We start from the raw sequence: 16034 nt of genomic DNA on the forward strand, positions 1-16034 counted from the left end.
TTGGTTCATGTTTTAGGCTATCTAGTCTAGGTGATTATAAGGATACATTGGAAGGCTGTGAAGAAAATAGAAGATCGGTTCAGTTTCTTGATAATACTCTGCGACAGCGAGGATACAAGAGTTAGAGAAACTGAAGGAAGGACTATTTCATTCCGCTGCGTATACTGTAAGTATTCTATTCATTTTTTCTCTTTGAATTTAATTTTAGAAACATGTTTTAGGCTATCTCGTATTAATTTGTTTAATATTATATATACATGAAAATAAATAAAGATCATGTATAAGCTAATCCAACAGCCTCATCTTTTAATTTAAGCAAATAAAACCAACTAAACCTAGAATAGTCGTCAATAAACAAAACAAAATACTTAACACCAGTAACAGATGGTACTGGGGAAGGCCCCCACAAATCAGTATGAACTAAAGCAAAGGGACTAGAAGCCCGAGTTACAGAATTAGAAAATGGTAGCCTTTGAGATTTTGCTAATTGACAAGAGGAGCAAAAATCCATTCAAGGAGGCTTAACAGAAGAAAGATTACAAGATGATATTAAAAAAGAGACAACATCTTTGGAAGGGTGCCCCAGACGGTAGTGCCACAAAGTCGAAGGATTGCGAACGACAAGATCAATTTGAGGAGAGGAAGGAGCAGAGATGGAGGAGGGAGAACAAATGCGATACAAAGCTGGTCAAGAAGACCCTTGAGAAGGATCTGACGGGTTACCTGATGTTTCACCAAGAAAAAAGAAGGATAAAACTCAATGAATGCATGGTTATCATGACAGAGTTTAGAAACACTAAGGAGATTTTTGGTTAAGGTAGGAGAATGATAAACGTGTCTTAGTTTAAGCAGAGCAGGAAGAGAGGAAGAGCCAACATGAGAGATGGAAGAGGCCTTACCATTACCAACAGTTACCTGATCATGCCCATGATAAGGAGATGCAGAGTCAAGCATGTTAAGATCGGGTATGAAGTGATGTGACGCACTGGAGTCCATGTACCAGTGTGGGTCAGACATGGAGGAAGGTGTTGCAGTTGTGGAGGGAGGTGGAAATGAAGGTGTAGGGTTGGGAGAGGTAGTAGTGTTGAAGTTTCTGGGGGGAGGCTGGTTGGGTGGTACTGAAAATTGCCACGGTGATAACAAATATTGGCTGTGTGACCAGGCTTGAGGCAGATTTGGCAACAGGGTCAATATGAGTGTTTGGGAGAAGAGCGAGTGGGAGAGGAAGGGCAACGCGATGTAGGGGGCTCAAGGGAAGGACGAGGGTAATTGTGTTGGTCGAGTGTGAGCTCTAAAAGGAGAGAACCGTGTAGGATGAGAGGTTTTGGGCGTTTTTTGTTGGTTTGGCAGATGAGCCATATTGGCTTGAAGGAAGCTCAGGGAATCAGTAGCAAGCTGGCGTTCTAAACGAGTGTCACAAGTTAAGAAGAGGATAAACAATTCTTCCACAGAAGGTTTGGGGACCCGAATGTGAATGGAGTCGATGAAGGAGTTGTACTCACGACCCAGGCCCTGCAAAAAATAAAGAAGCTGATCTTGGTGAGGAACAGGTTCACCAACAGAGGCCAAAGTGTTGCAGGCCGTGCGAAACTGTTGGATATATGCCATGGCTGTGAGGCCATCTTTCTTGATGGTTTGGAGCTTGGTGCGAAGCTCAGAGATGCGAGAAAAGGCAGCAGATGAGTAGATCTGCTCAAGAGCCAGTCAGATCTGAGATGCAGTGGTGTAGCTGACAAGTTGGCCAAGCATAGACTCATGAATAGAGGCATAGATCCAGCTCATGACAAGCCTGTTGTACTGCTGCCATTGATGATACTCCGGATTGGGCTAAGAGCAAGCAACATCTGTGAAAGAAGGACAGAGGTAAGAGCCATCAAGAAAGGATTCAAGGCCATTTGCAATAACAATATTTAAGAGTTGATGCTTCCAGACAAGAAAGTTGCTGTCATCCAATTTTACACCTAAGGGTTGATTGACTGAGGGTAAAGAAGGAAGAGTAGTGGTTTGAGAAAGAGAAGTGGGTAGAGAAAAGGACACAGGGCTAGGGACGGTAGAGGTGTCAGGGTTGAGTTGTGAAACCTGAGGTGGCTGTGGGGGATCGGGAGGTGTGGAGCCTCCAGACTCAGTCGTACTAGAAGTCATGCTGTTGTTAATGGCCTGATACCATGATAGAATATAAAAACAATAGTGCAGGAAATAAATGTTTTGTATTCCTTGAATTACCAAATGAAAAACATGGTGCATTTATAGTCTTGGCTCATCAATTCCAAGAGCATAACAGAATATGTTATAACCGTATATAGCCTCAATTGTAAAGATAAAAAAGCATATTGTAACTAATTATGTAATTAGATCAAAGACCATTATTAATCACTGTTTAACAGAGAGAATCATGAAACGACGTTCTCGTTTCCCCCTTTTAAAAAGGAATTCAGAACTCTATCGGCACACAACTTGGCAATATGGGCAAAATTAACCAACATTGAGGGGTTCCTGGATCACTCAGTGTTGCCTTCATATCTCTTAATTAACCAGTTGGAACTTGGTTAAGTCTCTTTTTCTACTTCTTTCTACTTTGTTGTAGGTTGTAGTTTGAGTTTTTTTTTTTTTTTTTTTTCTAATTAAGGATATTAAAGTAAGTTATTGTTAACTTTTCTGCATCTTTGTACTTTGATGTGGTGTTTGTAATTTGGTCGTCTGGTCTTGTTCAATGGCCACATATCTCTTTTAGTGTGAGAGATAGGCAGACTTTGTCTACTGCCTCATTCTCATCCGGCTCGGATTCAATATTTCCTAATTTATGCTATAGTACCCTTGCTCCTCTAATGATGGACGTTTCGACACAAAAAAAAATATCTACATAAATCTATAAAATAGTATTAAAAAAAATAAATTGGGAAATTTGTGCCATAATTTTTACCTTACAAGTTTCTTTATTTTATTTTATTTTATTTATTTATTTAAAAAAAAGGTGTGATAGCATCATTATTAAGATTAAAAAGAAATAACAATACAAAATAAGTAGAGGGAAGATTCCATCAAACTAACTATATTGTCTAACATAACAATATGTTAATGTGAATACCCATGTATCACATTTTCCTGTAGATCATTGCAAAGAAATGGTAGGTATAACGGGTGGGATACCACATGAAGTTGGACATCTTGCAAATTTGGTCAACTTGAATTTGGAGGATTACAATTTAAGTGGTAGAATACCTTCTTCCCTTGGTGATTTGAAAAGGCTTCAATTCTTGTATGATTCAGCATTTGATGCTGGAAATATTAATTATAACAATGCTAGTTTTCATGCAAAGAAATTCCCATACGGCAAGGCAAGACTTTCTTTGAGTACCCAAACATGGAGATTTTCAAATTAGCAACATATCTGAGATCATTCAGGTCCTAACTTTACAATTTAACTACTTGAGAGTTCAAGTTAGGTGGCATCATATATCATATCTGATTAAATATATAACTATATATATGTATCTTTCAATGTTAATTGTGTTGAGATTTATACTAGGTCGAAAGAAGGTTCAGTACAAAACAGGATATTGGAGTTGCTACTGAATGGTATTTTCTATTGGAGGCTTAACCGTACAATGCAAAGGAGTACCTTAAAAATGCAATTCAAGTTCTCTGTTTAATTTGTTTCATCAATTCTTTTGCTATTTTTTTTCTTCAAAAAAACTCATTTAGACTTTCGTCCAAGGCTCTAAATACCATGTACATTGAAGACGACCATTATCTTGGATATTAAAAGTAGGATATGTAATCATTTAGTACCTTGTGTTTTTACAAAGTATCATTTTAGTACCCTCTATTTTCAATAATGCTCATATAGAACCCTGTATTTTAAAATTATACATATTTGGTACCCTAAACTCAGATTTAACTAATAAAATTTTACCAATTTAATCAAACTGTTGTCAATTATGTAAGTTCCAAATTTAAATTTAATTACTTAATTATATATAACTGATGACAGTTTGATCATATTGACAAAATTTTATCAATCAAATATGAGTCTAGGGTATTAAATATGTATAATTTTAAAATACAAGGTACCATATGAGCATTATTGAAAACAGAAGGTACCAGAATGATACTTTGCAAAAATATAAGATACCAAACAAGTAAATTCCCTTAAAAGTACCAAAGCAGTATCTTCGTAATAGACTTTCTAATCTGCCACTCTTCTAAATTTTATTAAAAAGAAAAATTCCAAAACAGTGGTTTTATTATAAACACAAGTACTTAAGTAGTACTTATAAATATGTTATCGTACCAAAAATTAGAATACATGCCCATATATTTATATAAATATATGTATAGATATATTATACTTGTGATTGCATTGTTGACTATTCAAAGAAAGCAACATTGATATGAACACAAAAAAAAAAAGATAAGAACCTAAACAATGGGGTCAACTAGATGTGATATACTGATATATAACCTTAAAATGTCCTGAACCATGTGTCTCCTTTACAATAAGGTCAACTAGATGTGATATATGGTCGACCTACACGTTTTATTCTCTATCAAGTTCCTCAATCAACATTTTTTTTCTTCTTTTCTTTGGAAAATAGTCATCATTAAGGTGATTAGTCATAAACTGGTAACAAATTACAATTTTTTCTTTTCTTTCTATCACATATGCCTATGTTTTTTTCTTAAGTTGGAAACCAAGAAAATTAAACCTGCTTACTGAGTGCTCTTTGTCTTCCTTGCAGTAAATAGGTGACGAATGAAAGAAAACTTCCCTCTTGCTCTGGCAGACAAGTCGTTCATGGTGTCATTTTCGTTACTAGCTGCTGCTTCATAAGTGTCGGAATCCAGTGATGGTGTTGGTGAAAGTGTGAAGAGAAATGAGTTGAGCATACGGATAATCTGGCTGAAGCCTGGTCTAAGATTAGGGTCCTCAACCCAACATGATTGTACGATGAATGCTAGCTCAGAGGATATGTCTTCAGGAATACTCGGCCGCTCTTGCTGCATTATCAGATTGAAAAAAAAATTGTGAATCAATCTACTTGAAAAAGTGATAACGAAGGATCTTGACCTTTTTAATTTTTGTTACATTAAGTAAAGTTTTGTAACTATAGTCTTACAAAGCCCACAAGTGAAGGAATCTTATCTTCAACATCAGTTTAACTAAAATATATACCGTAATTTGTATCTCTTAACTTTCAAAAGAGGATCTAAAGTTGGGAAGCATCCCAAATCAACAGACAGAACAAAATATATCATTATAATTGTATTCATTCCTAACCGAGTTGTTATTATATCCAAAAATTTCTCCAAATCCGTTCAGAATTTTTTTTTCGAAACTAGGCTCCTTGCCTATTCCTACAATATTTGGGAATTTGGGGACAATAAAACTATGGCAATTGCTATGTAGGTGCCCAGGAGAAGACTCGAACCTTAGACTTTGTGAGAGCAAACCATATCTGAACATTTGAGGTTCCCTTTTAGGTCAAATCCGTTTAAAATGAAAATGATGGTTCCCCAGGAATGTTTCCCCTAGGAAATGAACCAGACCATGGGGGGTTCAACTATATCCCCTCAGCGTGGACAGAAAATGTTATTATTGAACAACAAAGGCATGTCCGAACTAAAATAACAAATATGTTCACAAATACATAATGAACAGGTAAACAGATAACTTTATGCACCTTAAAAGCAGCAGCATAGGCAGCCTGCAAATTTGACATGCCTTCAAATGGCATGCGGTTGGTTAACAATTCCCATAGGACAATTCCAAAGCTGTACACATCAACCTTGTTATTGTAATGCTTCTTCTCTCCCTGTCGCAAAGTCACAGTGCTATACAGCTGCAACAAGGCACATGCATATTTAGTGAACCAGAAAACAAAACAATTTTGCAGCAGTAGGATTCGAGTACGAGTAGACAGTGACAATATTTGATTATTCATTGCGGGTATTGTAAGATTGACATTCAATTGACACTATTTTATGGCATAAAAAATGTTATGATTTATGGTTGAATGGGCTCAACTCTAATATTATACCTTGAACTTAATTCTATATCAAACTCTGTTCTTTTAGTATCCCTCATCCAAGAAATAATATTGAAGTGAAATATTTTGTTAATAATAGCAGGTACGCAGAAATGAACCCACACATTAAATAACATTTCTGCATGTACTACAAGCAAAAGCTAAAAAATTGAAACCAAATTCATCAGTTTTACTTTAAAAACAAATTAAAAAATCCGTTGGTATGAAAAACGGGTAATAAGAAACCACTATAACTTCAAACTTTTTTAATTAATATTTTATGAGAAATGTGTTCAATGGCCCCTAAAACAGCCAACTTTGTCTGAATTGGATATGTAATACAAATTCCAGTGCCAACAAAAAGCAAGGATAGATAAGAGATATGATGATGACTCTCAGACTCATTTGTTCATTGGTTTCAAACAAAATGGAAAATCTCATTTAGACAATCAAATTATGTTAGTCACAATTCCCAGAATTAGAAAATACAAACCTCAGGAGCCATCCAACGGTAAGTTCCAGTTTCTGCAGTCATCATCTCAGTCACTGTTTCTTCTCTTGCAAGGCCAAAATCTGCAAGCTTCACAGACTTCTGGTTTGCCGTAAGCAACAAATTATCTGCATAATCAAATTTTCAACTCTATATTTATAACTTCAAAAGTACAATAATATTTTGCAATTTGCATATAAGTTATACACGATCTGTAAAAAATCAATTACAATATAACTTGAGCAAAAAATAAGTATTAAAAATTAAAAAAACCAAGAAGTCATGTGTAGCACATGAAGATCTCTTTCAATTTTTTTTATTTTTTTCCTCTTACACAAGTGTTGTTTAACAATTGAATGATTTAATCAAATCAAATGAAACAAATCTGAACAAAAGATAATTCTGCCTGATTTTAAAATTAAATCAGAAAGAAATACTAATGTTGTCCGTGGTATTAAATGATGAGATATATCCAGTGGGGAATTGACCCCCTGCCCCCTTCCCCACACACTCACACACTCAACCACCTCAGCTAGTCCCAAGTGGCAATAAGATAAGAGATATCATTAACAACAAGCTACAAAAAACATTAAATAAGTTAAACCACTTGTACTTCAGATGAAAATATGAAGAGGAAGAACACTACAGCTTACTGTGTCCGACAAGAGTGTAGGAGTAGCTAGTAAATCATCTATATTTAATTAAGCTATTATACAAATGTAATATACATTAACAGTGAAATCATCAATATATAATCAAGCTATCATACAACTGTTGCATACACTAACAATCAAATTATCTATATTTCATTATCTAGGGATAGCTAGCTCAACAACGAAATACTACTTAAACTAGCACTATAATACCAGGTTTTAGATCCCTATGGATAATCCCATTGGCATGTAGACATTCCATTGCTCGAGCTATGTCAATAGCAAACTTTATCGCCACGTGAAGGTCCAATGTTTGGGGTCGAACACTAACTAAATACTTTCGGAGTGACATCCCAGGCAATAGTTCAGTTACTATCACCATTAAAGGATCTTTACAAGCTCCAATAAACTGCAGAAGCAAAAGAAAACTATATGAATTAATCATATAAATACAGTATGTATGCATGTGTAATGTGTGTATACATATTAAACAAAGATTTAGATACAAGCAGGAAAGGCAAAGTCCTATAACAGTTAAAATAGAACTATCATAAAACTTCCATTGTAAGAAATATGCTGAGGAAAAAGCTTACAAGGATAAATGTACTTGTAAAACTCACCTTGACAAGATTCTCATGTTTAACTCGAGACATCATATTAACTTCACGGGCAAAACGATCCTCCAGTGCAGCTTTTTCTTCAGAAGTTCTCCCACGATGAAGAACTTTGACAGCAACAATTCGGTCACCATACCTAGAACCAAATAAAATAAATACTTGAAAAAAAATCCAACAAAAACACAGAGTTGTCTCATTGTTTAATTCTTTAACAATTTTGTGGGACTAAAATTAACTACAAGTAATTCTGTGTCCTCTTCTTTTTTCCCCTATAAAAATGCCACCAGGAAACAACTAATGGGTCCAATTATGACATGTATTCAAATAGAAACAACAAACCATATTCAAAATCATTCCAATTAGTACAAGTGAATTGCAGGATTTCAGGTATTTTGTACTTTGTTAGGAAATAAATTCACAGCCAAGATTGAACCCATACAGTAGAACAATTTTTATAAAGTCCAACAAATACTTTAAAAATTTATTCACATCACATACTTTACTCCAACAAAAGGTATACATATATATATATACAAATAAATATATATGTATTGTTATTTTGTTCATAGTAGCTTCAATACTTGCGGCTCATTAATTACAAAATTTATATATTGTTGACACTGACCTTCCTTCGTAAACTTTCCCATGGGCTCCTTCGCCGATTTTCGACCCGATAAACAGTAATTTCGGGTCTACCAGCAAATTCTCATCTATCGTCACCTGCGCGGCAGTATTCGAACCGTTCTGCGATACAGAATTGGGCTCCAGCTCCCCAGACCTCGGCAAAACGGCGTGTTCATGTCTTTTTCTATCGTCTTCTCCGGCTCCTCCTCCGTTCCTATCGCTGCAACTCATGTTGCAACACCCTCAAATTACACCCGAGCTTCCCATTTTAGCCCTCTCCTCTCCTCTCCCCTCTCTCTCTCTCTCTCTCAAGTTTTTACAAAATTACCATCATCTTCCCCAATCCGATTATTGGTCAACCTTCACAAACCATTTGATTCAATTTCCATAATAGCATCCTCAAACTACCACACCAGTTGTATCTAATTCCGCTCAACTCTGAAACTAAGACTTTCTCCTCCAGATTAAACATCCAGAACCACGACTTAACCACTTCAACGACTTTCTTACTGAGACAATTTTTCGGAGAAAATAATATAAATAGCACTTTCCTGGAAAATAAACTCCGTTTGAATTTGAAACTAATGTGAACAACTTTGCTTAAGCTCGAAGCCTCGTTTTTCGTGCATTAATTATATTTAAAGAAATATATATTTATATTCCCGTCTAAGAAAACATACATAAAATACAAACAAACACTAAAACAAAATTAGTCCGCGCAAAGTTTCTTTTACTCGGGAAAATTTTAATAATAATACTAACAACAATCGCAATCTTCAAACTCAAAGCTCGAACGACTTCTTCTCAATACAAAATTTCCAATTTTCCTCTGTGAAAAATATAAAACTTGAAACCCTAGGGAGTCCGAGAGTCTTCCTGTTCTTTTCTCTCTCTCTCTCTAGAAATCGCAATTTCTCTCTCTACCCACTGAGCTGAATAGAGACTCTCCGATGAAAGGTAAGAGATATTCCTGTTCTGTTCCGACGAGGGTTTAAAAAGTGGGAAGGAACAAAAAGTGAAAGCGAAACACCCAATCAGATACTGCCACGTGGAGAGCAAGAAATAAGCGATTTTGAAAGCTCCTTGGCTCTGAGACGTAAAGAGCACTCGAATCGGAATGGGTCCCACTGTTGAGGCTCGCTCGGCTCGGCTGAAGCGGCTAAAGCTTAGCCTGCTTTTTCTTTTTTTCTGCCTCGTGCTAAGACAAGACATGCTTTATCTTTTCTCTTACAACAAAAACAAATTAACACATTTAAAAAGACAAAAACATTGTTATCGAAAGTCCTCAAAAGTTGGACTATGTGGTGATCCTTTCATTTTCTATACTTTTCTTTTCCGTTTTTAAATAAGTTATTATTCTCTTCTTTTTTTTCTTTCTTTTTTTTCTTTTTTAAGTAGATAATTATCTTTAAAAACTCTGTTTTTGTCACTTTTGATTTAATAACTATAATAGTGTCTCATTCTTTATTGGGGTGAGTATATGGTATATCTTTTTTATTATGAGTACATGCAAATAATAATTAAAGCTTCAAAAAGTTGATGAAATGATAAAAAAGAGAAGTGCACATTAATTAGCTAAAAATGTACGGAAAATTAAATGTGATCTAGGGACAAAAATTACAAGCATCATATTAGGCAAAATACAAAAGAGTCTTAACATCCAAATAAATAGGCTTTAAAGTTGTATTTTAATGACAACTTAGAGATTAAGAACAACCACTTGGGTGTCAGCTTCAAGCTGACATATAAGTTAGAAAGAATTAGTTTTGTAAGGAAAAACTTCCACTAGTCTGCTTAGAACTAGGGGTGCACAAAGTTGGATTTTAAATTTTCAAGTTGCGAGATGAGAGTATAGAAATTCATTTGAATTAATTTAGAATTGTACAATTTCGGATTTTGGGTGCACTAGCTGAGTCAAGTGCATTCATTCAAATTTCGCGCTACAGTGGGCCTTAATTTGGGTTTTGGGCCTATGTTGGCTTTAGAAGTTGTCTTTCTAAAATGCCATCTTTAAAAATAATTTTGAGTTTTGCGCATTCTTTAGTTACAAACTACCAAAACAAAAATATAAATTCTAGTTTAAGAGATTCCATAATGTCCATACAAACACAGTAACAAGTAACATCTTTAAAACTTATAAATATCCATAAAATATAAATACAACCCACAAAAACATAGGATATTTGTGGCTAAAGTACTAAAACTTTTTTTTTATACTTAAGTACCAAAACTTTTTTTGGTGGTGAAAGTACCAAAATGTTACTTTTTATTGCATTTCGGTACCAACTATTAAATCTGACTTTTAACCAGATAATAAACACGTGTCAGCTGAAGGTTGGTCAACGCTTTGGTACTTTCGCCACAAAAAAAATAAAGTCTTGGTATTTATCTGTAAGTAAACACAAAATTTAAGTATTTTAGTCATAAATAACACAAAGTTTGGATATTTTAGCCGCATTTCGCTTATTTATTGTTTAGAAGACAAAAATAAGTTTAGGATTTAATATTAATCTTTATTCAATACTACTAATTTATTTTTTTATTTTAATTAAACTAGATTTTAAATATATTTTATTCATTTTTAAAAATATTTTTTAATTATTTTTATATTTTAATTGCACTATGAAACTAAATGATTCTATGAAAAACAAAATAGAAAAAAAAACAATATAATCATATCTTGAACCCTTAATTCATACTACAACCACAACTGTCAGAAGTCATGTTTTAAGCATAATTAAATATCATTTATTTTTATTTTGGTTTTTCCATTTTTCAAATTCTATAGTAATTTTAAATTTAAAATATAAAAAATTATATGTTAATTGATTTTAAAATTAAAGATCTATATTCATTAAAATAAAAAATATATATGTATTAAAAATAAAAATAAAAACTAAATGCTAAAACTTACTTTTGTTGTCTAAAAACTAAATAAGAGAAATTTGTGTTTAAAGTACTTAAACTTTGTGTTTACTTATGGATAAATACCAAAACTTTATTTATTTTGGTAGTGAAAGTACCAAAATGTGGACCAACATTTAGCTGACACATGGCTATCAACTGGTCAAAAGTCAAACTTAACTGTTGGTACTGAAATGGAAGAAAAATTAATAATTTGGTACTTTCACAACCAAAAAAAGAAATTTTTTGGCACTTAAGTGTAAAAAAAGTAAAAAATTTATTACTTTTGCCGCCAACTTCCCTAAAATCATAAACCAACATGGAGTATAAAGTTCTAAAAGAAAACATACTTGAGTAATTTTATTATATAAATTTTCTTCTTATCCTTCGTCCTTTCCCCTTCTTCCAATGTCCAAACTTAAAAAAAATGAAAGATATATAAATAAAATAAAATAAAGAAATATTCTTACAAGTCGAGTCATGTTGTAGTGGTGACTAGTAGTGAGGTTCTTTAATTATTTTCAATTGTGATGATGTTGTTGAGATAGAGCATTAACCGAAGCAAGAGTATGTATCATTGGTAATCTATATAATATTAACATGCTACCATCCAATTAACACATCTAATATGTTAAAATATCACATACATGTATATAAACATATAAACTAGCAATTATTGGCTCTGTAGCCAGTTACAGGATCTCATTTATATAAATCTAATCATAGTAGAAAACATAAAATCATACAAGCATGTGAATATTACAAAGATACGTAAATACAATAATAAAATCATTAGAGTGTCAGGATTAGTGTACTAAAAGCATGTAAATATATTTTTATCGAATTAAATAAAAGAACAATTTTATTATATGTGAATATTATAATTATTATTTGAATTAATTATATGATAATATCAAGAAAATTATTTATTCATCCATGAGAATATGATTTTGTATTAGTACGAGAGAATTAAGATCATATATAATGAATAAAATAATCAGTAACATATTAAATTATAAAAAATTTAATGAATGGGTACAGTTAGGCTCAAAAGAATGTATTAATCAAGAAAATAGTATAAGGCTCAAAAGGGTTGACTAAGGATAAAATTTAATAGGGTTAGCTTGAAAGGCACAACCAGTCCAAAAAAATTGCCTATATCATTTTCCTAAATGTGCATTGTTTCAAATTTCATCTTAAATAGTAAGCAAGCAGGTTCTAGAATTTTTTCCAAACTTTTCAATCCACAATCCAAATTTGACATGCATAAAATAACTCAAGTATAACATTTGCAATGTATGAGCAATAGATCTCTAATGTCCACAATTCCCAGTGTAAAAACAAAGTAATTTGACCAAGCACACAGATTATTTTTAGAAACACATCAATTTTTCCTTTGAATTATACTACAAAACAGTCAATCATATTGAAATGGCAATTATTATCAACTTAATTTATACTCTAACACATGACTCCAAACGAACAACTGATGAAAATTAAAAACAAACAAACCGTAAAACGCACAAGAAATAAATCTCTCCCCCAAACTTAAAACCGAACATTGTCCCCAACGTTAAGTACGCAAAGAATGAGAATAGAGACTTACCTGACCAACCACATCAGTATGGCGGTGGTGGCGGCTAAGACGAAGGTCCCTCGAAAGGTTAAGACTGCGGAGGCTGAGGCCCTGGAAAACCAGCAAATGATGGATGCGGAGGCGGAGAGTAGAATGGAGAATACGACGGATATGGTGGTGGCGGCTCAAAATAAGTTTGATCCGATTCATTTAAGGACCACCGACTCACCAGATTGTTCAAACGAGCCACATGATTCACCTCATATTCATACCTTTGACCCATATACTGATTCATCATGTGCTGTTGTTGAACCATATATTGATTTTGTTGGATAAGATAATCCAACTTATCACTGACCTGCTGCATACATTGATCACTGCTACCGCCCTGCAGCACTGGATCAGCCTCTTCTTCCACCTCAGCTTCAACATGACGCTTCCCCTTTTTCCTAGCTTGCGGCACATATAAAACAGACTCGGGATAATCCTTCATCAGAATAATCGATAAAGGCTATTGCAATGACTGATATATATTAGTCACAAACTCCGGAACTCCAGCCTTAAGACATAACATGGTATTGACAGATCCATGGCCCAAACCTCCAGTAGTATGACCATTTTCAATGAACTCGATATTATCCTTAATCCATGAACCCAGATTAATAGTCATCCCTGTCATCAAAGCATACATGAGAAGTACTCGATCCCTAGTCATGTCAGACACATGACTTACTGGCATGAATCAAGCACAAACAAAGAAAGCCCAAAATCTGGCTTCAACATTCAGCTGACAAGACGCTATACTTTTAGGTAAAGAGACAGATAAAGTCCAAGGAGCACCTTCAAAACATAGTTTGTCAGCCACAGTAGTATAATCTATGTATCCCTTAAAAAACTTAGTGTATTCCTCCTCTTCCTGTTTTACGTGTGGGACCTTAAACACCTTATTAATGGCCTCTGCAGTAAAAGGCACGCGCTTACCTCGAACAAAAACTGTATCATTGTGTTTACTCCATAGATTGGCGTAAAACTCATACACCAATGATACGTTTGCCTGTGCCAAATTTTTCACAAAACCTTCCCGCTTCCTAGCCACAATATTTGCTCTAACTAACTCAAAAAATATGATGATGAAAATGGTCAGACTGATAATCCACTTCATGCTCAGGACTTAAGGGCTTTCTAACAAATTTCTCATAACGCTCTTGAGCCTGAAAATTAATAAACCTAGTTTCATCATATTCTGGCTCCGCATTATCATCTCTTGTTTGAGAAGCAGACGCTTGTCCTTTCCCTTTATCCTTATTCCTACCCGCTCTACTTTTTGGAGCCATTATCCACACTCTCACCAACCCAAAATACAAATTTTTTTAACAGCACCTCCCCTTAAATTAAACACTTTTCCTCTTCACAACCACTCAAGATATTCAACCTCACAAACACAATAACCAAATACCCCAAATCACAGCCCAAAAATCAATCCACCAACAACAATCAACAATGCAATCCAATCCCAAATACATCAAAAATCTGAGAATAAGAGGGGATGGAAACACTTACTAACCCTTGAAATGGACTCCTTTGTCCTTGAATGAGTATAGCCCCTTGAAAATTTCGATCTTCAGCAATAAAATTAAAACTCTGAATTTCTAGGGTTTCAAAAACTGAATTGGGAAATTGGAATGGGTTTGAGAAGAAAGAAATCAAGGGAAGGATAAAAGGGCTAAGATAGAAGAGAAAATGAAAGAACAAGGGAGAATGTATGGTGAAATTTTCTGGGTAATAACTACAATGGAAGATCTAGGGAAACCTTGGGAGAGAGAACAAGGGAAGAACAAGAAAATGAGGCTGAATGAAATGAAATCCGAAACCCCCTGGGTTTTTTTTTAAAAAATTTGGTCAGAACGTTGTAGCGCTACATATGCAGCGCTCTATAGTGTTTCTGGGTTTTTCGTCTGGAACTAGCACTATAGCACTGGTAACTTCAAAATACCTTTTTTTCTCCTCTGGAACTTGCGTTGTAGCGCTACGAATATAGCGTTGTAGTGCTAATGACCGTTAAAAAAAAACCCTTTTTTTGTTCTGAGATAAGCTCCATAGCGCCCTCTTATTAGCGTTGTAGCGCTACTGCATCTCCAATCATCATTTTTCTAACTTTTTTCTTAAAAACTCTTGCGTTTTTTTTTCACGATTTTCACGGTTCATACAATACATCAAAAATAAAAATAACAATTAAAACAAATTCCCTAAACATTGTTTCAAACCAAATAAATACAAAAATAAAAAATGTTTTTAAAATGTAAAAGAAAAATAAAGAAACTGAAGAATGCCTCCTCAAAGCGCTGTCTTTAACGTCTTTTAGTCGGACTCTTATTTATTTTCAGATCAAATTGGTTCCAACATCACCACGGACTTGCATTTTTCCATCGGACCCTCCAAATAGTGCTTCAACTTCTGACCATTCACCTTAAAATGTCCTGTCTTCTCACTATGAACTTGCACTGCTCCATAAGGAAGTGACACAACTACCATGTACGGTCCTGACCATCGCGACTTCAATTTACCAGGAAAAAGTTTAAGTCGGGAATTAAATAGCAAGACTTTATCCCCAGGTTGAAAATCCTTCCTCAATATTCGCTTATCATGAAAGGCCTTCGACTTCTCCTTATAGATCTTTGCATTCTCATAAGCTTCATTTCGGAATTCTTCAAGCTCATTTAACTCCATAAGCCTATTCTGCCCCGCCATGAAGAGATCAATATTTAACTTTTTCACAACCCAATAAGCTCTATGATCCAGTTCCACCAGTAAATGACAAGCCTTACCAAACACCAATCGATAGGGTGACATACCAATCAGAGTTTTGAATGCAGTGCGATATGCCCACAGTGAATCATCGAGCTTCTTCGATCAATCCTTCCTCGAAGTATTTACTGTCTTTTCCAAAATACCTTTTATTTCCTTATTCAACACTTCAGCTTGGCAGTTTGCAATTGGATGATAGAATAACGCCTTTCGATGATGAACACCATAGCGAGCACACAGAGAAGTGAACTACTTATTGCAAAAATGACTTCCCCGATCACTAATAATTGCTCTGGGGGTGCCAAATCGAGTAAAGATATTTTTATGAAGGAATTTAAG

The 16034-nt window shown here is 34.4% G+C and overlaps 1 protein-coding gene and 1 long non-coding RNA gene across 2 annotated transcripts; both read right to left on the bottom strand.

The window, feature by feature from the left end:
* Positions 1-232: 232 nt before the first annotated feature.
* On the bottom strand, positions 233-2906 carry LOC133800690 (uncharacterized). Its single transcript, XR_009876569.1, has 2 exons — positions 900-2906; positions 233-723 (listed from the first exon to the last, which is right to left on the bottom strand). It is a non-coding gene; the product is annotated as an uncharacterized LOC133800690 (long non-coding RNA).
* A 1521-nt stretch (positions 2907-4427) lies between these two features.
* On the bottom strand, positions 4428-9379 carry LOC133800689 (serine/threonine-protein kinase STY13). Its single transcript, XM_062238719.1, has 6 exons — positions 8412-9379; positions 7790-7922; positions 7383-7578; positions 6520-6644; positions 5682-5840; positions 4428-4998 (listed from the first exon to the last, which is right to left on the bottom strand). Exons 1-6 carry the CDS (start codon positions 8639-8641, stop codon positions 4711-4713), a joined length of 1131 nt encoding a protein of 376 aa, XP_062094703.1. The 5' UTR covers positions 8642-9379; the 3' UTR covers positions 4428-4710.
* Positions 9380-16034: the final 6655 nt, after the last annotated feature.

Source organism: Humulus lupulus, chromosome 9, assembly GCF_963169125.1.
Source record: "Humulus lupulus chromosome 9, drHumLupu1.1, whole genome shotgun sequence".
NCBI classification, from domain to species: domain Eukaryota; kingdom Viridiplantae; phylum Streptophyta; class Magnoliopsida; order Rosales; family Cannabaceae; genus Humulus; species Humulus lupulus.